This window comes from Gallinula chloropus, assembly GCF_964237585.1.
Source record: "Gallinula chloropus genome assembly, chromosome: 6".
NCBI classification, from domain to species: Eukaryota; Metazoa; Chordata; class Aves; order Gruiformes; family Rallidae; genus Gallinula; species Gallinula chloropus.
The window spans coordinates 29,824,281-29,849,198 of NC_140091.1; the positions used below are offsets into that span (position 1 = coordinate 29,824,281).

Sequence of the window (24,918 nt, forward strand, 5' to 3'; positions counted from 1 at the left end):
AATTACTCTGTAACAACAGCGAAATTTCACAGTTCAAAAATCCAGAAAAATATATTAGGCTTTCACTTTCAGTAACAGTAATAAACAAAGATACCAGCCATCTGGCGCAGCTTGTTTAGGTTTCTATTACTACAGCACTCGTTCATCCACACTGGAATTATTAGTCTTACCTGTATCGCACATGAAAGGGCTGGTCTTCAGGCATGCTCACCACAACATCACTTCCCTCCATTGAGTTGCATTATCAGTAAATAACACGGTTCTGTAGTAGGTAAGTACTTTACTACGGAGATTTGTTGTCAGAACACCATTCCAGTCAGTATATTAGTAAGGTGGAGATAAGATTTCCTAAGCTCCTGTCGAAAAACTCTTCTTTATTACTAAGGTAAGGAGGTCACTGTCAGACACATCCTTAAACCTTCAGAAACGTGTTCAAGTTCTTTCATCTGTGGCCCTTTAAGGTCCATTCAGCTGCGTTTCTGAAAAGGGAACACAAGATGCTTGGCTTGAAGTCTCATAACCAGTTAATAGCTCATAACCATTTGCAGCTGATGCAAAAGCATAACACTACTCCTACCAAGCAGGAAGTGTCAATCACAAACTAAAGCCAGAGCCAAACCCTCCATACGTACTGCAGCTCCTGTAGGCAAGCAAGAAAGCAAAGAAGGTTTAACAAAAAGCAACGCTTTTTTCTGTTGGAGATCTTGAGTAATTTAACCATGTTATTTATTCTTTGGCCTCATGAAGTTCCAAGCAAAAAGCTTAAAGGATGAAAGTGACACAATGAAAGGCATACTGTAAAACAGATCACAAGTTGTGTTACTTGTAATGGGTACTGCAGAAACCCTGATATTTAGCTGAAGTGCCACACTAGTCAGAACTGGCTGACACAATCCCATCTGGAGATGATCTGTTCTGGTGATCATCCCACCCAGGATGCTATGAGTACAGAAGGTAGCAGAGGTTTAAGCTCGATTCCTTTTTCCCCCCTCCAAAAGAAAAGGGGAAGAGGTATGGGGGGCAAGAGGGAAAGTGTTGATTTAGGGTTTTTTTTTTTTTAACACCAGCTTCACATTCCAAAATGCTGCAGCGTTGTCATATGAGCTCCAAACTCCGCTTCCAAGGGACTGCAGCAGCCAGCACTAAAGAAGCTAGTCTTGTTTATGCTGGCAGGGAAAAGATTAACAGAAAAGGAGCTCTGTATTCAAAAAATTACCCACTTTTATGTATATATTTAGTAGAGGAGTTGACACATTTATTGCTCAGTACTAATTACCTTCCTTTGCAAGTAAATATAGTGTAACTCACAAATGCATATTTCATCAAGAGACTAGAAACATCAAAAGACAAGATTTAAAGCTGTCACCAGAAGAAAATGCAACCCTATTTTTAATTGTCATTGCAGGCCATGCCTTTTCCTCTCATTACTTTTATCAAGTACGAGCTGTGAAGATTCATCCTTCCTATCACTACTACCTCAGCAGCACCCCTCAGACAGACCATCCACATTCTTCCAGTCAAACAACTATTTTGCCTTTCCATGCTCATCATTCAACCTGTTTGGCATCAACAACTGGGTGTGGGTATATTTTGGCAATTACTAAGTGTGACACATACAGTTTACAATACCACTGCAACCCACGTGCTGGGAAGACTGTGTTACAGGTATCCACTCTCCGGAAGTTTGTCTGAACCTCAAATCAGATAACTCATCCAAGCAGACGGCTGCAGGCCACCCAGTCTACTGCAATCCATGAGCACCCCTGCTGCTCAGGTAAGTTCTCTTCCATAGGTGGATACACTCATGCAAATTACTACATGCCACAAACAGAAGCGTGTGCTTCGGCAACTGCCACAATCATGAAATTGTGACTAGGGCAACTGGTATATTTATACAATAACTGTAATTAACTGAATAATTTAAGAAGCTTTTTTTAAAAGTAAAAAGTCAAATTTAATTTTTAAAAAATATTTGAAAGTACATCAGGTTGACTATTTATTTAAATGAGTTATTTTTAACAGTAAATTTCACATCAGCTGTTTAGAACTTCATCTTATCTGAGCTATATGTCTAGCCTCGTACTTAACCTCATCTTCTGACTGATGCCACCATCTCCTACCAGCTAGAACCACTACTCCTGCTTTCCTCCCTCCTTATTGGCCATATGGCATGTTCCTGGTCTTGGGAGGGTGATATGGACACACCCGAGCCAGCCAATACATGATGATTGCAGATCCAACAAAAATTACTGGGTCTGGTCTTCATACCTCCCTTCCTTCACTCCTAAGTCATTAGGATGTCAAGTTCTACATTCAGCCATTGCAACACGTAATCAGTACGCAAAGTTAAACATATTAATTACAGCAGTGAATTAAAAATCCCGGAGGTGGAAGTTGATGAGCATCTCTCAGGCACGAACCCACCTTGGGAGGATTACACTATAGCAAACCAAGCCCTGCTCTTTCTACTGGTGCACCTTTATTCAGAATTACCTCTGTGTAACCAAGCCCCTCCTGAGCCAGTGTATGTGAGGACTGACTCAGAGGACAGGGTACTTCAGCAGAAAAGCCTAGTGAAGCAGCAGAAACCCAAAGTTCCTCCACACATCTATCTAACAGTGGAACAGGCTGTCTCCTAAACTTGCCTTTTTTTTTTTTTAAATTAAAACATCATGTAGCATGAAAGAAGCACTTGGTGTCTCCTCAGAAGAAAATCTGCATTATCACAAAGCTGCTGCTTAAACAATGCAAAACTCATATCCGTGTTGGAGCTCTGCCTTTCAGGAAAAGCATGAATAGAAAATTGAGGTTGCATGCACAAATATAAAATGCAGAGTTTTACTATTCCAGCTATCCAATGCAGGAAGCCCTAGCTTTTTTAATATTTCGAAGTACCAGAAAACAGCATACAGAAAAATACTGTGCCTCCTTCAGTAAAAAGCCAACTTTGCCTCAATCTTATCTAAAAATCACTGTCAAAAAGTCACTTTCCATTCTTTTCTATTAAATCTTGGATTCATATAGAAGCTCTATAGAGAGAGAAGATCAGAGTTTGCATGGCAGGAGGTTTTAAGACAGGATTCTTCACTAAATTCTATGGAACTACTTTCAACTTGCTTCTTTGAAAGTGCATAACATCTACATTATTTTCTAAAAATTTTGCAGCAAAATAATAAAAGAGGTAAAATACCAATGTCACAGACTGAAAGGAATCCCACCCAATAGTGCTTTAAAAAGTGGAATCCCATCACAGTTGCACTTATTTGGAATCATTCATAACATCATTACCAGCGTTCTCAGCAAGGGAACCAAGGCCGAGTGGCTGATACCCAAAGAAAGTACATCTCAACCTTCCATTAGCAGTGCTGAACTGACCAAACAGACCTGAATGAGGCTCACTCCCTCTCCAGAAAAGTTAAGGAAGAAACCAAGACTTTCTCCATCTTCAATTCTGATCAGGATGTATCAAGTCCCTGACAGCAATAAAACAATACCTGTGACTTCTCTCTCCAAAGCCTGTTACACAAGCTACCTGCCCTACTTAATACAACTTCCAGAGAAGTGTTTCATGTTCTAAGCCATTTTCCACTTCAGAAAAGATTTGATTACATACTACAGCTTATCACAGTGGGAGACAATGACTCGAATCCATCTGCAGTTCTTAGTTACACTGAACACCCTGGCAGATCCCTCGGTTTTAGAGTTACACGTTGGCTTCACAGCTACACGGCTGACTGGCCGGTAGAGGCTGGCAGAGGTCCCACAGCTCAGTTCTTTCTGCCTGGCTCTGAAGGAGACAATCGAATAATGCTGGTTTTTTACAAAGGAAAAGAGCAGCTGCCAAAGGAAGACCGAGAGATTCAAAAGCTACTAAAGGAAAGTAGAAACAGAGGTAGACCAACTGCACAAATTGTATTTCCCTAGAAAAAAAAGGTACAGAAATTTGTTGTTCCAAGATCAGCCCAAAGTTTGAATTTCCTTTCAGGCAGAGGCTAAAGCATGGGTGGAAAAGAAGCTTGAAGTGGATTACCTGAAAACAAAGAAGTGCTTTACATACCCTATGGGTAGAGACAGACTAAACATCAACAAAAACATACTGACAATTGGGTTACTGTCATGCAGAAATTAGCTTGGCTCCAAACCATAACACAAACTAACATATAAACACAAATAGTTCAACAAGGATCACAGAGAACTAGACAAACCTTAATTTTAGTTTTCAGTGCTGCCCAGTGATATTTTTTAGGTTTATACCTGAATTAACAAATAAGCCTAAAATAAGCCTCACCCCCCCCCCCTTAGAATTCTGTATCAAGTCATAATAAGGATGTATCAGCATCCTTCTTAGCATTTCTGTAGTAAGAAATACACCCATGTGAACAAATGTTAAAATAACTGTGTGCCATGCTAGGAAAAAGCTATTTTCTTCCAAACTTTAAGCACAGTATATGCAACTAGTCCTGAGCATGGATCCTGCAGATACAAGAGACACTGTGCTAAGACCAGCACAGTTACTCCTGGAAGCTTAACCTCCTGTCTGCACCACTTCCCGCAGAAGTTTGACATCTGATCAGCTGACAGCACACAGAAACCCCCTTTGCTCATAAAGTGAATCTGAGGTGTTATTTAGGGTCAGTAACTGCATCAAGCAAAACCTGCTCTGAAATACTGCCTTCTCCTCCTTGTGTATTTATAAGGAGCAGATACCCCCAGAATAAGCCAAAGGCTTCTTTTAAAGGACTGGTTTGGCAGCACACAAGCATACTTTCCAGCGTATAATCCAAGTGCTGCTCACATCAGACTTTAACAGGTTGCATCTAAAGGACAGAACAGGAAAGCTGAGGTTAGTAAACAACCTCAGACATCCCTCCTAGGTGTGAGTCTGATAAAGCAGATTCTGCAGTTTGTAATCAGCTGTGAATGGGAAAGAACCAGCCTAACACATCCTATGCTACCAGGCTCATCAGACAAGATGCAAGTAAACTGATACCACTGTCTAATGTTCTTGATTCAGATGCTCTCTCCTCCACCCCAATCATGTTTACCACGCTGACTTAGAAATATGGACCTGTATGAAACCAAGATACACTATAGAATACCGTAGACAATCCCAAAATGGGTGGAATGGGTGGGTATCATGTCAGCTTTGGGCCACACTTGACGTTCTTTCAGCACGATGGGAATCCTATAGTATGAACCCTCTGCTTCACAAGCCTGGAATTTCACTCATAGGATACACATAGAAGAAGGAATATGAAGTTTCCTCTCCTTTCCCCAAATAACGTAGACAGAACTATCTTTTATATATGAAATTATCAGCTCCTTGATGGAAAGAGAATAAAGAAATTGTAACTGGCCCCATAAGGCTAGGCAAGCATTTATTACCAGAACCCATCAATGCATAGCTAACTACCTTTTATGAATCAAAAGAATAGAATTACAACACTGAGGTATGAAAGCTTAACTCCACCATCTGAAATTATTTAATCTCCTTTCTTAGCCACTTAATGCTCAAGACAATTACTGCAGTATAACCAGCAGTCTTTCTAGACAGGTAACAGAAGCACTGAAGTTATGGAAGAGTGGAAAAATACTAATGACAGGAGCTATGACACTCATGATACCACCCCTCAAAAAAATTAAAATAAGTGCTAAGTGAAAAATGACACAAATACAATCATCTGTCATGAACTCCTGCATGATCCGAGTGATTCTGCTCTTCATTTCTCTCCCCAATTTGTTTCTGGCACTGTTACCCAAACAGAAGACTTGATGTTCGAGTATTTTAATTTACTCAATTTGCTTTAATTTAGTCATCAATATGACTGCAGGAGGAGCAAACTCCTCATGACAAAGGTGCACAAGTATGTCCAGGATGGTAGTCCAAAGTAGGACTGTAAAAGAATTTTACTGAAAATAGTAATAACTATAAGCAATGACAACATTGCATAAAAATCCACAGCTACTTTACAAGTTTAAATATATAATTATAAATCGTACTCATATAGGAAATTATATTTTTAATAAGTTTTGAAAAGGTCTTAGCAATTAGATCTTCCTAAATCATGAGATGATTTTTAAAAAAAGCACTACTAGGTGGCAAGTGCTTCTGAGACAAATTTTACTCACAAAGAAGCAAGGATCTCGCTGCATCCACAGCTGAAAATGAAAGCACGGACTTGACTTCAGTATTAGAGGAACACAGCTCCAGAGCAGAGTCCAACATTTATTGTCCAACTGCTAATACAGTCCTACAGGATGACACAGAGTAACAGTGGAGGTTTAGAAACCCTGTTTCTAAAAAGGTTGTTTGCCTGTGTTTCCCTGCCTTTCTTTAGTTACCTAAACTCAAACTGACCTTGCTGCGTGGTGGGTTCTAAATACAGGTAGAAGAAGGTTCGGCTCCTCTGTACCCTTTCACATATTCTACTTCCTCCTGATTTCCCCTCTGCTCACATCTCTTCTTGGCATAGCAAACACCCTGGCTCACACAACATTCTGCTGAAGGAAAACAAAAGTCTAGGAGAATTTCTACGTGCTCTCTAGCATTACTTGCATACACTTTCCATTTATTCTGTATATTAGAAGTTTTTTTCCTTTCTGTTTATGGGGCACCAATAATAGAGTGTTTGGGGCTTTAAATAACACTAAAGATGTGTGACATGCCAAGCCTTTTAAACTCTGTATGTTCTTTTTGTTCATTTTCCCTTCTGTTGTTAAACAGAATGTTTAACAAGCAAGCATTGCCTAACATTATTTTCAATATTACTCACAATTATCAACCTTAACACACAATCAGTATGAATGACACAAGCTATTTCTGCCAGATCATAATAAAAATATTCCAAACAACCATGATAACTGAATCCAGAAGCATCTTCCTTCTCTGAGTCACGTTTTTCATGCAAAAACATGAGCAGGAGATAAAAACCACGTACATTACGGAACAAGCAAAACCTGTATCATGCCAAAGACTCAAGGAAAATGTAAAGCTTTCAGTTAAGGAACATTCAAATTTCTGGCCAGAATCTGGTATCTCTACTCACACTAAACACACTATTTTCACCCAGCAATCAGACTGAAATGTATATATAGTCCTTAAAATGGACTATATATACATTTCAGTTAAGAAAGAGATGTCAGAAACTTAGAAAAATGATACAATACTTAAGTGACAAAAAAATACATATCCTCATCGCTGGAATATTCAGAGTACTGTCACAGTTCCAGGCCAAGTCTATTAACTTTAGTAAACGTGAACATACCCTCTTAGGCATAGTGAAGTAGTTCTAGCCTGTTTGTGAATAGAAATATTGAAGGCATCTGGCAACACTGCAAGCCATATAGTGACTTACAGCCTAAGGATTACTGTCAACACCACCAAACAAGCAGAACATACAGTCTCAATGAGTAAAATCAAGTAGCAATAAATGCACATACTAGACTGATATCCAAGTACATTAAGTATCAGTGTTCAACGATGCAAGACTGGACCGGGACCTCTCAGTGCCTCCATCACAGAGTATCTTTCCAGAATAGAACATCCTTTTCCTAAGAGAATCAGTATATAGCTGGAAATCAGCTTGCTACTTAATGTACGTAATTACTGTCTAGCGTGCAAGTTGAAGAACTGGGTGTAGCTAACATGAGTAACCACAAGCATTTTTATTATAAGGATATTCCTGCAGATAGTCTTATGTAAGCCATCTATTTAAATCCTGAAGTAAGGCAATCCCACAATACAACAAAATAAGAAAGGAAAAGAACATGAAGTGCCAGCAGAACATAACATCCACATAATAAAACTAATCAGGCAACTGAAAACTAATTCTAAATGCATCAAGATTAAGATTTCAGATACAAAGAGATAGCAGAATAGCATCCTCTCTTTGCCCTAAAAAGGACAAGGTCAGAACAGACAATAAGTTTTCACATATTTGATGCATTAATGTATTATTAGGATTCCTTTTCTTTTTTTTTTTTTTTTAAATCAGAATGAGTTCTTAGTTTGAATATATTATCATTCACAGACCAAAACCAAACATTGTGCTGCCTTCTTTCCAGGCATCCCACAACTGGAGGTGAGATACGCTTCAATGTCATAACACAGTTCAACGACAGTTGATAACAAAGCAGTAACTTGACATCCTTTTATTCTTGGTGTTAGCTTAAATCACACTGGCAAAAAATCAGTAAGAGTTCTGTTATGATGTTCTCAACACAGATTTGAACATTGCTCCTTCTGCTTATTAGACACTATCTCATCATACAAATTAACATACACAAGATCTCAGGCCTCTTCCAGCCAACAAGACATTTATTCAAGTACCCTCAGTTTGGGAAATGGAGCATGTCATATGATGTGAAAGAACACCAGATGGGAAAAGCACAGCACAAAGTACTGACTATTTGTACTTAAGCTGATAGAGCAAGTTCAACAGAAATCTCTCCAATAAAACGTTCCACTTAGCACAGCTCCTTACTGGCCTATAACATCTCTTACAAAGTTATTCTGGAAAGTGAAAGGAAGACAGGCAGGCTGCACAAGCATCTTGCAGAGAGAGGGGAAAATTAGCCATAATTCATAAATTAAAAAATAAATTCATTTAAAAGCCTTAGAATCACAGGCAGTAAAACACAACAGCAATTTAAATGAAGAAATTTAAATCTCCTAATTTGATTTAATTTACTCTATCAAACACTGTAATGTTCATTCAAAGACTAAGCAGGCAATCAGCATAAATAACTTATTACCACTACAGCAAGTTTTTATCCAGCCAGGAGCAGATGCAGCTGTCACAGAACCCGTATGATGCAGCTGAAACATCCGTGACAGTTCACCACTAGCAGTACTGCTTGGTGCATCACCTGTGCCCTCAGTTCTCAAGTATTCACAGCAAATATTAACTGGCTTCTCAATTATTAGCCTGCACCTGAACAACATACAGCTACAACCTGTAAAAACTGTCAAAATGCAGGATGAACACAACTGTACCTGTGCCTGCAGGAAGCAGACAGTAATAAGAAGAAACTCTTGTTTTTTCTGACTGTTTGCTTCCGCCAGACACAGGTACAGTTTATTTATGGCACATCACCTAGACAGTTTTAGTGAAAATCCATGTGTTGAGGTGCCAAGTTGTAGACTGCTTTACATATTTATTCTAACATTTGGGATGCAGGTGCAAATCTATTCAGAAGTTAGCCAATCCATTTTTCTGCAGTCTGTTTGTACTGAACTGGATTCCACTTTTGCCCCCTTGCCTACAGATTTATCTGCTACATACACATATGATCACACAGATACTCTTGGTCACAATAGTGACCTCTTAACAAAGCAATGATCACAGGTAAGGTACAGGAGCAAAATCCCTAACAGTACACCAGCATGATGATGGAAGACAAAAATAAAATGTAAAAAGCGGTAAACAGAAGTTTAAAAAGATTTAGATATGTGGTCTGCAAAGCAGTCTATGGTTCATATAGCCTGTAACTCAGCTGTATGCAAGTATCCTATTAGTATCCTATTAGTAAAGGTTTAAAATACTAGTGTCTTATTATATGAACAAGAACCATAACCTTCAAACACTGCCAAATGACTCCCCAAAAGCAGCTAGACATTTACCACCTGTTCAACAATACCTATGTTTCAAGACCATCTCTAACCAATTTTTCCACTTCTATTTTTCTTGTATTTTTACCTTCTTAATCTTCCACCAGCCATGGTTTTTGTTATACTATAATTTGCACAGCTGATTTACTATTAAGTACATAAATAAACATTTAGGGGTTTTATTCTTCATCTCATCTCTCTTGTTATTTCATTCACAGGAATAGTAATAGCAGTAGCAGGTTAATGTTTCAGAAAGATGTAAGATCAATACTTACTCCTTAAACAATTTCCTTATGAAATTAACCATAAAAGACTAAGAAAACCAAAACCATCGTTACCAGATCTGGGCAGGAATGACTACTTTGTGGAAAGTGAAACTGACCACACAACCGACAAAAAAATGAATGACAAAGACAAACGTACCAGTATCTTTTCTATAATTTTTTTTTAAGTGGAAAACTAGGAGAAGTTAATAATGACCCAGTTTTATGCAAAACACAAAAATCCCAATAAGCTGCATAAAATGAGGAAAACACGTTCAATAGTTAAAACTATGGGCAGACAGCATTTAGTTTTAGAAAAATCACCCACTTCTTAACAAAACTGTTCCTTCCTAACTAATGGGGAGCCACGCTGCTCTCCAAATCATACTGCACATGGGGACCTGAAGGACACTGGTTTAGAAAATTACTCTTCTGTCGTTTGTTGACAAGAACAGGCTGAGAATTGACATCAGAAAGAGAAGAGTGCTAGCAAAATTAGAATAAATTCCCACCCTGACAAGCTGTAGGAGTTTAACGTTTTCAAAACTGTGCTGCTCTCCTCTGCAACATGCTAAAATAAACAAGTTTTCTACCCTTTTACAATGCTTTTACTCAGCATTCACACCGGAAGCGACTGGCTTGGTGACTACCAAAAGAAAGTCTAAGAGGAGAAAGAATTGTTGTCTCTAAATACTTGGGGGAAAAAACCCTAACAATTTAAACCACACGTGAGAGCACAAGAACAAGACAGTAAATGACTATTAATACGTCTGTAGAAATTACTTTAATGTAATCATCAAGTTCTTATGTAAATCTCAATCAAGGGTAGCATCAGAGTTTTAAAAGCTGCCTGAAAGAGCTGCAAGGGGATTTAGCATTTTAAATAAAGCAACAGACAAGACCTACACAGGTTTCTCCACATCCAATACAACTGTCTTAAGTTTCAGGTGAGTTTTGTCTCAGCTTTATACGGAAGTAGCAAAGTGTAAAGTCCTTCCCTCCAAAGAGGGAGGCACAGCCACAGTTCGTAAGCCTAGCTAACCATTAATGGAATTACAGGCCTAGAAATGAAACACACAATAAAAACATAAGAATTTAGGATTGCATTGTGAGGATGACCATGATGAGCTGAAGTTTTCAGCTCTAATGAAATTATTACTTAAACGAAAAGTATGAAGTTTTCAGACACAATTTCAGGAGGTACTGGAGTCTCTCAACGGACCGTTTTGAGCTCCAAGACTCAAAGGCCTGTTCTTTTAAATTCTGAGATGGTTGTGCAGCTCCCCATGGCAACCCAGGATGCCTGCGGCCTGCCGGCAGGAGCCTGACAGGAACCGCACAGCGCCTGGAAAAGCTTCTACAAAGAAAAGCCCCAGCTTCAAGGCGGGGTGCAGCCTCTCGTGTCTCTGCAATCCAGTCGACACAGGGATGAGGAATTCCCGGTTTCTACACTCCTCTGTACAAAACCTGCACTACGCACGCAACGGCGACAAGCCAGGGGGTAAGGAAGGTCTGGTGCTGGAGCAGCTATACCCCAGCACAGCTCCTAACGCGAGTTACTAAGGAGTTCAGAGCTCGCTCCCTCAGCGCTTCTCGGCCCGCTTGCGGGTCCCCCGCCCCCCCATACCCGAAGCGATGCCTGTTGCCTCCAGCTGACTTCAGAGAGACACGGGCGATCTCTCAGTGCTGCACGAACAGCGCGGCCCGGCTGGATAGGTACGTCCCGCGCTTGTTTCTGACGGGCTGAGCCCGACGCCCGCCAGAAGCCCCGTGCGAAGCCCAAGTGCCGGGCCTCTGGCAGCGCCCGCACGGCAAGGCTACCGGCTAGCGCATCAGGCCCTCAGAAGCGGCTCAGCGACAGAGGCCGCAGCCGCCCTGGCAAGTCGGGCCGGGAAGAGCCGCCGCCGGAACGGTCCGAGCGCGGCCCCGGAGCAGGTGCCGACGAGCGGCAGCGGGAGCTGATGGTCGCACCCGGGCCAGGCGGCTCCCCGCAGCGCGGCGCCTGCCGGCCGCGAAGCCCCTGTCCTGGCATCCAGCGCTCACTGCGCCACCCCCCGCCCCAGCCGCCGCCTTCACAGCCGGCGGCGAGCGACCGGGCCTCCCGGCGCTGCCCCCCACCCCGCCCGGGGCCGCGCCTCACCTGGGTGTCGGCGCGGCCACGGGCTGAGGCGCCGGCAGGCCCCGGCGCCGGAGCCGTTCCCCGAGCGATCTCCGCGGCGGGCTGCAGGGGGCGGGGCGGTGCCTGCCCACGCGCAGCCGCTCTTCGAACCCGCCAATCCCCGCGCACTCACCCGCCCCCAGCTCCGGCCAACGGCCGCCCGCAGCTGGCTCTGCGCAGGCTCCTCCCCGCCCCCGGAAGACCGCATCATTCATACGAACCAATGGGTAGGGGCAGGGGGCACGGCCGCGAGTGGCGGGGCGGGGCGAGGACGGGAGCGGCTTTGGCCACGGCAGCACCTGCCCGCGCGCTCCTCCCCGCTGGGGGTGCGGGCGCGTAAGCGGACACCGCGCCAGGGCGGGGCGGGGCAGGGCAGCGCCGCCGCACACCTGGCGCCGTACCGCCCCCCCGCCCCAAGGCCGCATCGGGGTCCGCTGCCCGCCCGCCGCAGCAAAGCCTGGGGCGGGGGGCACCGCTGGTGAAAGCGGCAGCGGCACAGCTCCCTGTGCCCCAGGGAACGAAAGGCACAGCCCTACAGGCAGAGCAGCGCTGTAAGTGCTCGGCTCGCTGCTGGTCCTGCGTGCGACACGGCGGCGAAGCTGCAGTAAGGTGCGCTCGGGCGCGGGCACGGTGACAGCCGCGCGGCAGAAGGAGCAGGGTGAGAAATTCAGAAGAGGCCGGTGCTATGGTTCTGGCTGGAGAAATTCTGCAGAGGGGTAAGGTAACGTGTGAGGAGTGATACGCTCTTACTTGTTCGTTTAATCCGAGATCTCCCCGGCAGGGCGCTGGCGGGACAGTGCTGGCTGCAGAGGGTTAACCAGCCAGGACAGTGACCTGGCACTGTGCTCAACGCTCCTTCATCCCTGATACTTCACGTGTGCCCTTCTACTTCCTCCAGCAGTTAATGGAGACTTACACCAACATAGATAGAAAACATCCACGCCATGGGGGTGGTCCTAAACAAAGCTTACAGCAGGTGCACGACAGAAGCAGATCTCATTCGCAAGCATATTTAAGTATAAAACCATTCTTGCTCATACCTTACAGATCCTGATCCACACAACAAGTAATGGCACTCACATTCTGTGTAAACCAGAGATGGAGACTACAAAGATGTACAGGGTGCCAGACGGGCTGAGAAACCAAAGGAATAGTTCATTTCCAGATGGATTAGGCTGCATGACAGATGCAACTGAGGAGGAACAAGATGACTTACCTTATTATGTAGATATAGAAACCACCTGTAGATACAGTGATCATGTGGATCACTTGAATGCTTGCACAAAAGGCATTTCTGGCCTTTTACGCTTATCCTGTCCTGAAGACAACCAAAAGGTAAAAGCAACGGCAAGTAATGAAACTCATCTGCAGTCTGAAGAAACCTCTGGTCACCACAGAGCTGCCAGAGGAACAGTGCGAATTTCAGCTGAAAATCCTGGAAGTGAAGCTTCGTTCAGGGAGGAACTACCCGTTAGTGGGTTTAGCAAACGAGATGGCAAAGAACATCTAACTCGCTCAAAAATGTCCAGTGTCCTTTTGCGTCATTTTCCTAAGGGAGAGCTAATAAGCACATGCCAGTTAATTGAATGTGAGACAATACCAGAGACATCCTGTACTGAGAGTATCGATGACACTACAAACCAACCTGAGCCTTCACAACATGTCAAAGGCCCTCTAGCATATACACAATGGGCAACTAACTTGGAGGAGTATCACTTAGAAAAGCACAAGGAAATAGACACTGGTGATATTAATCACAATTTACTAGATGAAAACAGGTGGTTTGTGAAGATGCCTGTTTCTTCTGATAGGTATGGGTACAGACAACAAAACTCACAAGTGATTAATGAGAACGAAGATACACACATCTTGCAAGAAATGAATGGAGAGCATGCCCTGTTGAAGAAACCACTTTCAGTTCAGGAGTTCAGATACAGCCAAGGTCAAGCTCACCATTGTCTTCCTCACTTTCCTGAAGTCACTTCACAAGTTCAAATACCAGAAAGAAGTCACCATGTTAACTCAGTTCCTACAACTGAAGGAACAAAATCCTTCCCTATTTTGTTAAGCAAATCAGGAATTGTGAACAACATCCTAGAAAATAAGAGCTATTTCAGATCTGTGGAAGTAGAGAACCAAGAAGTCAGCATGCCACAACTGGTGCAACAACTAGAGGTAACTACGGTGCTTTAAGAAATTCTCAACACTTGGTAGAGTGGTATTTACTGTGAGATGCTCTGTGCCCAGTAAAATCTAACACAACTAGCTCATGCAGGCAGTCTGAAGGTTTCAGCAAGTACACAGCCAACACTGCTTTCACTAATAAAATTGTGGGACTGAATTTCTGTAGAACTCTCATTACTAAATATTTAATGATGTTCCACAGTATTATCTGCAATTACAAAGCATCTTATCAAATCATTAGGAAGTTCATTATAAATTGTTAACTCTAGTATTTTGTGTGTAAAAGTACTATATTGAAAGTTTTCCTTAAAAATATATCTTTATATTGTGCCTGGCATCTCTACCTTTTTTCATGTTATCACTCTTCAGCTATTTATTGGCAAGTTAATTCTTTTCCAAAGGATTTGTTTAATAACAGTATTTCCCTTACTGTAGGAAGGAGTTTGTTAGCAATTAGATAATAGGTTTTCAGTCCGATGCCCTGCCACAGTTCATGCAGGGAGCTATACAGATGCCCAAGTCTATTCCTAGACTTTTATCTTAGTAAATTGTCTGAGATATAATCAGTTTTAATAGTTTTCCCTATTCTTTCTTGGCTGCAAATAACATGCAGACACAGCACACTGGCACCCAGAGTCACACTGACCATCTGGGACTGAATCCTAAGGTAAATCTCTAAAGATATTATTTATTCCTCTTTATCTCAAAGACTATGATTATTCCCCAAAACTATTCTGTCACCTTCATATTTTACATTTATAAAAATAATCTTCAAAGTATTTTTATGAGAGACACTATGCATATATTAAACTATAAACAGATACAATTGTATGATATTTTTATAATTAAAACATTATTAATAGCTTCTCCTATGTATTGAGGTGGGTTTTTTTCCCCACAAGTGTTCAATATATTGTTTCTATAACCAAAGTTCTCATTTTTAACAGATGCTTCCTCAGTCAGATTTTCCAAATGCCAGCGTTGCCATTTACTCAGGAGACACTGGGACGTCCTCTCAAGTCTTTAGATCATGTGCTCCTATCCCTATGCAATCTACAAATGGTTTCTCTAAAGCAAGTAAATGAAGTTACAGTAACTATGCAAACGACTATTTCATGTAGCTTGATATGTAGACATTTTAGGCAGATATTTGCAGCAGAAATTCCAATTCACTGATCTTATATTATGTAGGATTACAGCGTGGCACAACAGCATCAGCATTACCAGCAGCTGGTACCACAGAAGCATGCTGTCTCAATCCTTGTACTTTTCTGCCAGAACCTATACAAGGAGAAAAGCTGTCTCAAGTATTGAAGGATCAGACAGATCAACTGATAAAGAAAGTAAAGAGCTCTGCTTCAATATATATCTTTCAGTGATGCTCGAATTCTATATTCATTTAGCATATTCATTTTTAAAATCTCAAGTAAAAATCTAATATTTTGTCTTGAAGGTAGAAGACTTCTGTAAGCATATGACGCAAGAAACATTCCTCACACAAGACAAGTATCTGGTAATTAATTTATGTACTTAAAATGGCTGTAGACTCTCAGTTTTCTGGCAAGATACTCCAAGTTTTCCATTTTAAATGTCAAACAGACATTTTAAAATACTACTTTTCTGAATCTTGGACCGAAATTATGAGTTTAAGAGGAAACAATTAAGGTTTTCAGTAGGCAGCATAATTCTTAAAACAGATTTAAGAATTCAGACTCAAAACTATTACTGAAAGGCCCTATTACTGAAAGTTGCCATCTAAGTTGTGAATTTTGTCACATAGGGTATCAGTTCAGAATTCAAAGTTTACTTGCACATAGTATTAGAGCAACACAGAGCACTAGGTGCACATACAAGATACAGTCCTGTTCCAATTGAGAGCAGTACCAAAATTTTTACCTGTGTGACTACAAATAGTGCCTGTGTTACATAGCATAAATCGCTATCCCTATGGCTTGCTAAATCATGATGACAGTTGCTATTGAATTATTTCTTGGTGAAGGCATTAAATCAATTGAAAAGATACCTTGCTGCCTTGGAAAAGAATTACTTAACAGCTAGAGAAGAGCACCGAAGTTCACAGCAGCAGAACTACAAGGGCAAGTCTATCAACATTGGAGAGTTTGATCCTGAAAGGTTAGAATATAAATGCTGAATAATGCACCAGTGTATTTTCCACATTTTGAGTGCCTTACAACTATTACTTCATTAATCCTTTACTATTTTTCTAAAGCGACAACATGATCTTCATGTTTTATGTGGTAAACTAGTAGTGATTTGCCCAAAATTTATCTTGGACTTGACATATCCTAGTTATAATTACCACTCTAATTGATTCAAGTTCTTAAAAAGGGACCCAGTGAACTCCATTAATTTATTTTTTCTTATGGGAAGTGTGCTGCAATGCCTAATGTGGTTATCATAGTGAGAAATAAAATGCAAGTTTATACACATTTCACTAACTGTGTTGCCGTTGGGTTTAGAAAGGTGGAAGGGGAAATATTTAGACTTGGCATGCTGCTTGAAGACATCCAAGAAAAAACTGATGACAGCAAATGCAACTCATCTTTACTTACTTCCTATGAATCTGCCCATTCATCGTATTCTCTTTGTGAGGTAACTCAGTGAGTGTTATTATTTAGTGACTACATTGTTTGGTTTTACTGATGCAAGTCTCAAGAACCTCTGTATGGTAGTACTATTGTATGTTGTCATCTAAGAGCATGGTGCTTTTAGATAGCATGTTACTTAAATGTATTAATTTCATACTACCTCAGATATTTTAACAGAAGTTTAAATATAAAACCATGGCCACACCAAATAGTCATAATTAATGCTGCAAAAGCATTAATTTTGGAATAAGAAAATATGAGCAGCTACTTTAGCTTTTACAAAGCTGCCTCTGGTTTTAGGAATTTATAATTTAGTTGGAAGAAATACTACTTGGTTTGCTCAAGATTAAGCTGCAGAGTTACTAGAAGACCAAACACTGTTGTGCTATAGAAAGTTGTTTACTTTCAGGTATGGTAATACTTCATTCTGATCATGAGTGCACACACACACAAAAATCTTATGGCCCTGTACAAATCTACAGATCACCACCCCCTAATGCTTCCATAGTCAGCGGGTCAGAAAACATTTTTCTCAGTCCCACATCAGAGACAGTCAGGAAGTGTAGGCCAATAGAAGTCACATACTTGCAATGGAATGACCACATACTACATGTATCTGTGCTATGGTTCCTTGGTACAGAGCTCCGTAGCTTCAAGCACTGCTGATCCTCCAGAAAGAAGAGCTACTGAAACTGCATTTCTTCACAAGAATGAGGCACAGAAGAGTCAGACAACTGATGTGATCCCACAGACAAATCAATTTTCTTTAGAAAGCAACAAATGCAATCTTTGTCTTCACGTGTAAGTGAAAGCTTTTAACTTGCATAAAAAAATACCTGGAATTATGTGCTGAATATAGAAAATTGGCATGTCTGGAATCTCCATAACAACAGGAGCATTTCCAGAACATAATGTTTACAGAATTCTGTAACCACATACCCAAAAATTCCTCCCAGTCTAGCATTCTTACCTTACAGACCTCAAAGCATTTACTGAAGCCAAAACACACCATCAGCAGTTTCACTAAGAGTTAAATCTGTACTAAATTCATTGCAAACACAAATCCAGGACATGAATGACTGCAGTCAAAGCACAGTGCCAGTAAAAAGGTATTTTCAATTAAATGTGAAAATGGAAGGAAGCAGATATTTACACAGTTAGTCATTGAAACTCTGTCAAACAATGCTAGATACCATCCCTGCCCTCCAGGGGAGTATTTCATGGGTTTGTTAATCATCTCAATGAGATTAGAAAAATAAAATAAATGGTTTCTCCTTACCCAATTAAGGTTGCAAGCAACATCTGCATCAACTTCCAGAAGAGAAACTGAGCCTCTGGGAGAAGGAGGTTTGCTAGGAAACAAGCAGGCTTCCAACAAGATGGTATGAGATCTATTTCCATGTTGGTTTTTTTTTTCCTTTTATAAAAAAACAACCCACCTTAGATAAACATTCAGCTTTGAGATTCTGCAACATTTTTCTCTTCAGTTTTTGCACAGCAGGATGGCTTAGATTTTGAGATGCTACTGCGTATCATAACATTGCTGAACTGGTTTCCAAAGGAGAAATTTAAGGGCTGACTTGCAAATGTTTTTAAGGTTTTGATAAAATTTGCTTTTCTGAGGGAAGACTTCACTGCATTTACCAGTCTTCATTTACTATTTCTTCAGAAAGCAAAAGCCTACAGTCAATTGCAAGCCATTGACAGTAATTGCAAGCAATTGACTAATTTTGCCTGCAAAAATTGATTTTAAGGTAGTAAGAAAAATTAAAATTATTAATCCCTCCCAAAGCAATATGAAAATCTGTCTTGAACTCCAGCTTCATAAAAAAGTTCTCCTGTTTTTTAGTCTGCTCTACAGTTAGAATTGTAAATAGAAAAATCAAGGGGTAGAGCTGAGGGCAACTAAAAGCTATATAGAAGTGATGTGCCAGTGATGCCACTGTTCACACTATGCTGTTTGATATACAGACAGTAATATAAACAATCTTACATAAATTTGTTTTGCCTTCTGGGTGCAACAGACATTCCTTTCACCTGAGGAAAAGCATGCTGTTGAAGGCCTTGCACTTTACTGTCAGCGTACCTTAAGTCAAAAATGTAATGCCAATGAAGGTATGAAAGGGTAAGTGTTATTACATATTTTGGCTAGTCATAGGCATGGTTTTCTACAGCTCAGTGAACACATATATGTATGCTGATAGGTCTCTATACTGGACCCTGCATGAAATACTGAATAACATCCTCAGTGCATATAAAATTATGAGGATGACCCTAAATCTGCTCTTACTTTACAGAGTAGATCTTACTATTTATCTAGTAAAACTCACCTAGCTTCTTTTTTCCCCCCCACCTCTGTCATTTAAGGGAAGCTAGCTCAATCATCTGATCACTGTTTTCATGAACGTTTAGAAAATTTTCCAAGTTTGATGATACTGTAATTCTGTGTTGAAAATACCTGTTGAATACAGCAAACAAGGAACTTGTTCCTTGTTGTCTCAGAAGGTACATAAAGTATTCCTCTAATTATCTATCAGCAGTACAACTAAAACCTTAATAACCCAAAGTTACTAAGAAATCATATCATCCTTACCATTGATTATTATTTTGATGCAGAATTTCATACTACTTGGTTATTCAAAGGTGTCATCATTGAGAGTTCTATTTTTTAAGCACATTTAACAGCTCTGACAAGGCAGGATCCTTTTGCCAGAATGTTTTCATTAGGTAAAGGGGCCATGATTTTGCGATTGGTTAGTTTTTCATTTAAGGTTCCACTTGCCACTTTTTCAGATAGCTGATACAAGCAGAATTTTTCTATGAATAAATCTGATGATTTCTCCTTAACTAAGAAGTGGTCAAACATTACTATATGCTCATAAGGCTTGTCATACAATAAAGATATTCTGTTTTCATGCTCAAAGAAAAACAAACATCCAGGAAAGGAAAACTGGAACACATTCCCTCCTCATTCAGAGAAAACCGACTGACTTATCAGATACCAACCTGAGTAAGTACTGATGGTATTCAGAAGTCAGAACTGAGCTTGCATCTACTATTGAATCCTGTTAAGAAATACATTCCTGTCACATCTCAGCAGCATGAAAACTGTTTCAGAGCTTTAACAGATGCTACTGCTTAGCAAAGAACAAGACACTAAGAAGAAAAGAGCGACTAAAGAGGACACCAAGTCCAATTCACTCTGGAAGTCTCAGTGAGAGTCCAAGAGGCAACAGACAAACTGCACCAGAATTTCCAGTTAGGCACAAGCAAAAAAGCTTCAAGTCTGGGTCAAGTCAAACACTGACATAGTTTTGCCTAGAGAATCTGTAGCATCTCCATCCTTAGAGATGCTCAAAACTCAACCAGACAGGGTCCTAAGCAACTTCATCTAAGTTGGTCCTGCTTTGAGAGCCAGATAATCTCCAGAAGTCCTATCCAACCCAAATTACTCTATAATTCTAATTAAACTTTTTTAGCTAAGTTTCCATATATTTCTACTACTTTCTTTTTTTTTTTTTCAAAAGAGTAACAGCAGTGTTCACACAATACTTTGGTTTTGCTTTTTATCATGTACATTTATTTCACATCCTAGAAGGAAATCACAGATGCAGTGACTGTGTCTGTACTGCTGCTTTTAGTTTGGGGATTCAACTTTCTTTTCCACATGAAAACCAAGGAAAAAAAGTTTTCCTAAATCCATGATCCTTTCAGGACTGACAGAGACTGGAAACATTATCCTTCCTTGGTCCAGCTCCTAATAATGTAATTTCACCAAATCCAACCTAAAGCCTGTACAGGCTACCAAGAGCTACTTCAGTCAGCTGCTAAGTCACCAAGACCCCAGCTCCTGGAGGTTTACTAAGAATCTGTCAGCATTTGTTTCTGTTAGAGCATCCCACCGCAGAACACTTTGAAGCTGTTAGCACCCAATAGCTAAAATAGAATAAGCTGTCATAGATTCAGGTTGAAGTCTGAATATGTAGGTTATTCCTACCTTTGGTCCACCTCTTGCCCTTGACTACTCTGTGATATCCTTTCACTTCAGTGAAATACACTGGTGCCATTACTGCTAGAACTGGTCTGTGCAATAGCTCAAGAGGTACCGTACTAGATCCACCCAAATACTCATCACGCTTCTATTAGGCCGAATTGTTTTCATAACACTTGAACTTGTAGGAATTCCAACCTTCAAAACAAGAACCTAAGGACAGGGATATAGAGAGTTTAAAAAGAAAAAAAAAACAACCCAAACCAACACACCCCCACACTTCTGAGACTGGAAAAAACCACCACCAAAAAACCCCCTACACATTTGAGGCTTACAGTCAGGGCTGAAAGGCAATCTTTAAAATTCAATCCCCACCTGTAAAATAGACAAAAAAGTGCTCCTTCAAGCTGCAGTAGTGTTAACAGCAGCAAAGGGCCTAGAAATTACGGTGCTGAAAACCAAATAATTACCTAAGTACACAAGACAAAGCTTATAATGTTTCAGACCTCTAATGTATTTTTGGGATTTTAGGCAGCGATTCAGACGACATCTCAGCCTGTGATTCTTATAATGATTCACCAAGCCAGGAACTTGGGAACTATGAAGCTGAAAGTTACAAAACATTCAGTACAAGATTATGTGGAGAGAAAAAAGGTATAACGATTACAAAAATATTACAACGCACCAAAAAAATACTGTTTATAGTGTATTGTTTTTCTAAACAACATGCCTTTGTTTTCAGGACTTGGATGCAGATGCCCTAAAGGAAGTAGAGATCAATTTAAACTCAGGAATTACAAAGAGTCTGTTCAGTCTTGCCCCCTGTATAGAAATAAAAGTTCTGGTTCAACCTGTAAGTATGATGTGTTACTGAAGTAATTACCAATCGCAGGTTGGATTTTAAGGGGCAGAAAGCCCCACTGCACATTTATCAGACCAAATTTAACTACTATAAGCAATTGTTAACACTGTAGCTAAGCAGTGGATGGGTATAAAGCAAGATCAACGAATCTTTTTAATACACCTAGACAAGTTTAATCCCCATGCCTAAAAGCTTCAGCCTTCCCTCATTCTTCATGAGGAGTCCTTTCCATATTTCATCTATGACAGGAACATCTCCTTTAGCAGTGCCCACATGGAAGTATATTAACATTGAGCATTACTGTGCCAGCTTTCAGTCCTGTTACCTAACGTAGCATAAGCAAGTAGTAAAGAAGATTCAAGCTCCAGGCTCAAATCTTGTGACATACAGCAAAACCACCAAAAGCCCAGTTTAAAAAAGGTGTTGTACATGTAGCTTTTACAGGCACTTACCTCAGACTGCTGCCTCCATACTGCAGGAAGAAGCTTCGCATAGAAAAATATAAATTTTCAAACAGTAGGAAGAAAGTGTAAGTTAGCTACTTCTCTATATTAATACTGTAGAACTATAAATTACAGCAGTAGTCATGCAATTATTAGGATTATGAGAGTTTGATTATTCTACAGGTCCCCTGCTGTCTTTCAGTGTACAAAAGAGAATATGAGTCTGTGTAACATTTGTCACAGAACTAAATTCAACAGCAAACCCAAGAAAGTCAATGTCTTCATTTGCCAAACATCTTAAACATATTCAAGTTTTATTCATCAGCAAGAGTTACTTGATTTTTGTTTATGCTAAAGAAAGTACATTGAATATTAATTCTTTTGGCTTTTGGTTGAAACATGGCCTCAATGACTCCAGTTTATTCATGGAAAAGAATCTCCACTCAAAAGGCTCAAAAAAATAAACAGCCGGCTGAACTTGTAAACAGACTTTCCCAAAGGTAAGCTGTAGCAGTAACTGTACACAGCAAACAGAAAATGCCACTTAAATTCAGCATGGAAAAAACTCACCAGTTTCTTTTGCAAAAAAACTGTATATTTTCATTTCATTACTGAATAGAATTCTAATATTTAACCTGTGAGCAAGTGTAAGTAATTCAAAGTAGTTCTTTAACCTTTCTAATTTAAGGAGAGTGAACATCTGACTTCTCATTTTAAGAGTATGTTCCCATTCACAGATTGAAAAGCAGGTGTATATTTGTAGGATGCAATTCTGTTTGCTACCAACTATTTCTTTACAGGTAACAGTCCTAGTTTTAACTGTTATTAACATTAAATTACACTGGGATTCTGAGAAGTCAAATGGATTCTTAACTATAGCACAGACTAGACAAACTCAAGACAAGTTTTATTGCCAGTTTTCGACATCATTACACAACAGCAGTAGCTGCCTGGCAATACAGTAGCTGCATTTGGGAATCAGTGGCACAAACCACTCAGAGGTTACAGCACGAAGAACATGATGCTATTACGTGAGGTTTCCTGACTGCATCCTGGAGTGTTTTCTGTATTACTGCAATGCAGACATAAAACACATTTTGATTCTGTCTTATAATTAAATGTAAAATACTACTTGTACAATTAACTTGCAACTGAGTATGCCATCAAGGTGTATATATTCATAGTTTAGGAACTACTTCCCAAAATTGTTTGTACTATATTCTATATATCTCATCTTTAGGCAAAACTTTGAAGCTGCCAAAACCTGCTATCCAAGCACATACGACAAGATCAGCCTTTCACATCAATACTTACCCAGGTCTAGGTCTGCCCGAAGCAAGTCTGCAATCAACTTCAGAAACACCAATGACCCCAATGCAAATGTAAGACTTCAGTATGGAAATTAAAAGCCACAGAACTGTCTCAGAAAGAGTTCATCCCCACATCATGGCACTGTTGAACATCTCCACTCTTTGATTATTACAATCTAAGCATGTATATTCTAATTGAGGATAAGACAAAAGGAAGCTAAAACCCCAAGTATTTTAGCTTATATATTAAGTATTATTGTGTTACAGACTTCTTATGCAACTTCCTCTCTGCATAAATGGTGAAAAGGACAGAAGAGGGGGACTGGATCTTACCTCTGGAATTACGTTACATATACTGAAACTAAGAATGTTTCCCTAGCCATACAAACCCAAGTCAAACACAAAAGAAAACCTTTTCAGTACAACTAACATGCACCACACTAGGGCTGCTACTGTAGAAAGGTATTAATATCTCTCAGTTCAAAGGATTATACAGTTAAACAGATACTTCCACCTTGAATCCTGGAGCTTCTCAACATGTATTCAGAGTGAAAATGCTACACAGAACCATAATTGGACATAATTTTGTATTCTATACCTCAACATTGCCTTCAGCATTAACAAAGCTGTATTTATTATTCCCAACAGATTTTAAGTTCCACTTTGGATCATGCCATACAGACAGCGAACAGCTTGAAGAAAGCTACAGAACGAATGGTACGAGCAGTTTCAGAAGATCTAGCTAAAGTCAAAAGAAATCAGTTTTAATTACCCAGTTTCAAATGCAATATTGCTTTGCTGATTGATAGTGAAGTGTCAGTATCTCTACAAATACAAAGTTATAAACACCAAGATATTGATATTCTACAGGTTTACACTCAGTCTCAGAAACAGAAGATACATTGCCAAGTCTCCAGAAAATCTTTAATGTGTTGGCTACCCCTGGTTACTGTGTACAGCTACCTTCTGTAAGCTTCATAAAAATTGTCTTCAAGAAAGTTTAACCCCAAAATAGAATAAATCTCAGTCATTACTACATATATTCTCTTCCCATACTTTAACAGCAGTTGCTTAAAAACACCAACAAAAGGAAACAACCTCTGCACCTGAGACATAAGGTTAGCATCACGCTAACATACCAAGTCCTACCAAGTCATGGTTAGCATATATAATTATTTTGTTTTTAGAGTGCCCTACATTGAGAGTTGTTTGTTTTAAGGTACTTCCTCATATGTCTCAGTAACTTGAGTAATACCACTTGATGCCTATGTATACTTAACAATTAAATGGTCTCTTTCTTCAGTGTGGTATCCTTCCTTGGCAGATATATCTGGCTCAGAGATTTTAGCCGATATAAGTAAATTGGAAAAATTTTACTGTAGAAATATATCCAGCCAAGAAAAGCAGTCTTATTTATTTCTGAAATCCATTTAACTGCAGTGATTAAAAGCAAGTAGGCAGCTAACAGCCTTGTATTTTTTATCAGGG

General features: G+C 40.0%; 2 protein-coding genes across 2 annotated transcripts in view; one reads left to right on the forward strand and one right to left on the reverse strand.

Annotated features, from left to right (window-relative positions):
• GPSM2 (G protein signaling modulator 2) overlaps positions 1-232 on the reverse strand; it is a gene marked incomplete at its 5' end in the record, with an annotated part of 16,487 nt that extends 16,255 nt beyond the window's left edge. Inside the window, one exon of the mRNA XM_084266065.1 lies at positions 171-232. Coding sequence (XP_084122191.1) covers positions 171-232 — 62 coding nt within the window. The remainder of the gene's footprint in view (positions 1-170) is intronic.
• A 12,484-nt stretch (positions 233-12,716) lies between these two features.
• On the forward strand, positions 12,717-24,322 carry AKNAD1 (AKNA domain containing 1; the record flags this gene model as incomplete). The annotated part of the gene is made up of 17 exons (XM_084266315.1): positions 12,717-12,752; positions 13,079-14,206; positions 14,823-14,882; positions 15,163-15,292; positions 15,407-15,558; positions 15,669-15,728; positions 16,215-16,348; positions 16,696-16,828; positions 17,465-17,625; positions 18,113-18,206; positions 18,849-18,949; positions 19,749-19,834; positions 21,347-21,469; positions 21,558-21,668; positions 22,539-22,620; positions 23,361-23,502; positions 24,079-24,322. The coding sequence occupies 17 exons, from the start codon at positions 12,717-12,719 to the stop codon at positions 24,196-24,198; spliced, it is 2,853 nt and encodes a 950-aa protein (XP_084122441.1). The 3' UTR covers positions 24,199-24,322.
• Between the last annotated feature and the right edge of the window lie 596 nt (positions 24,323-24,918).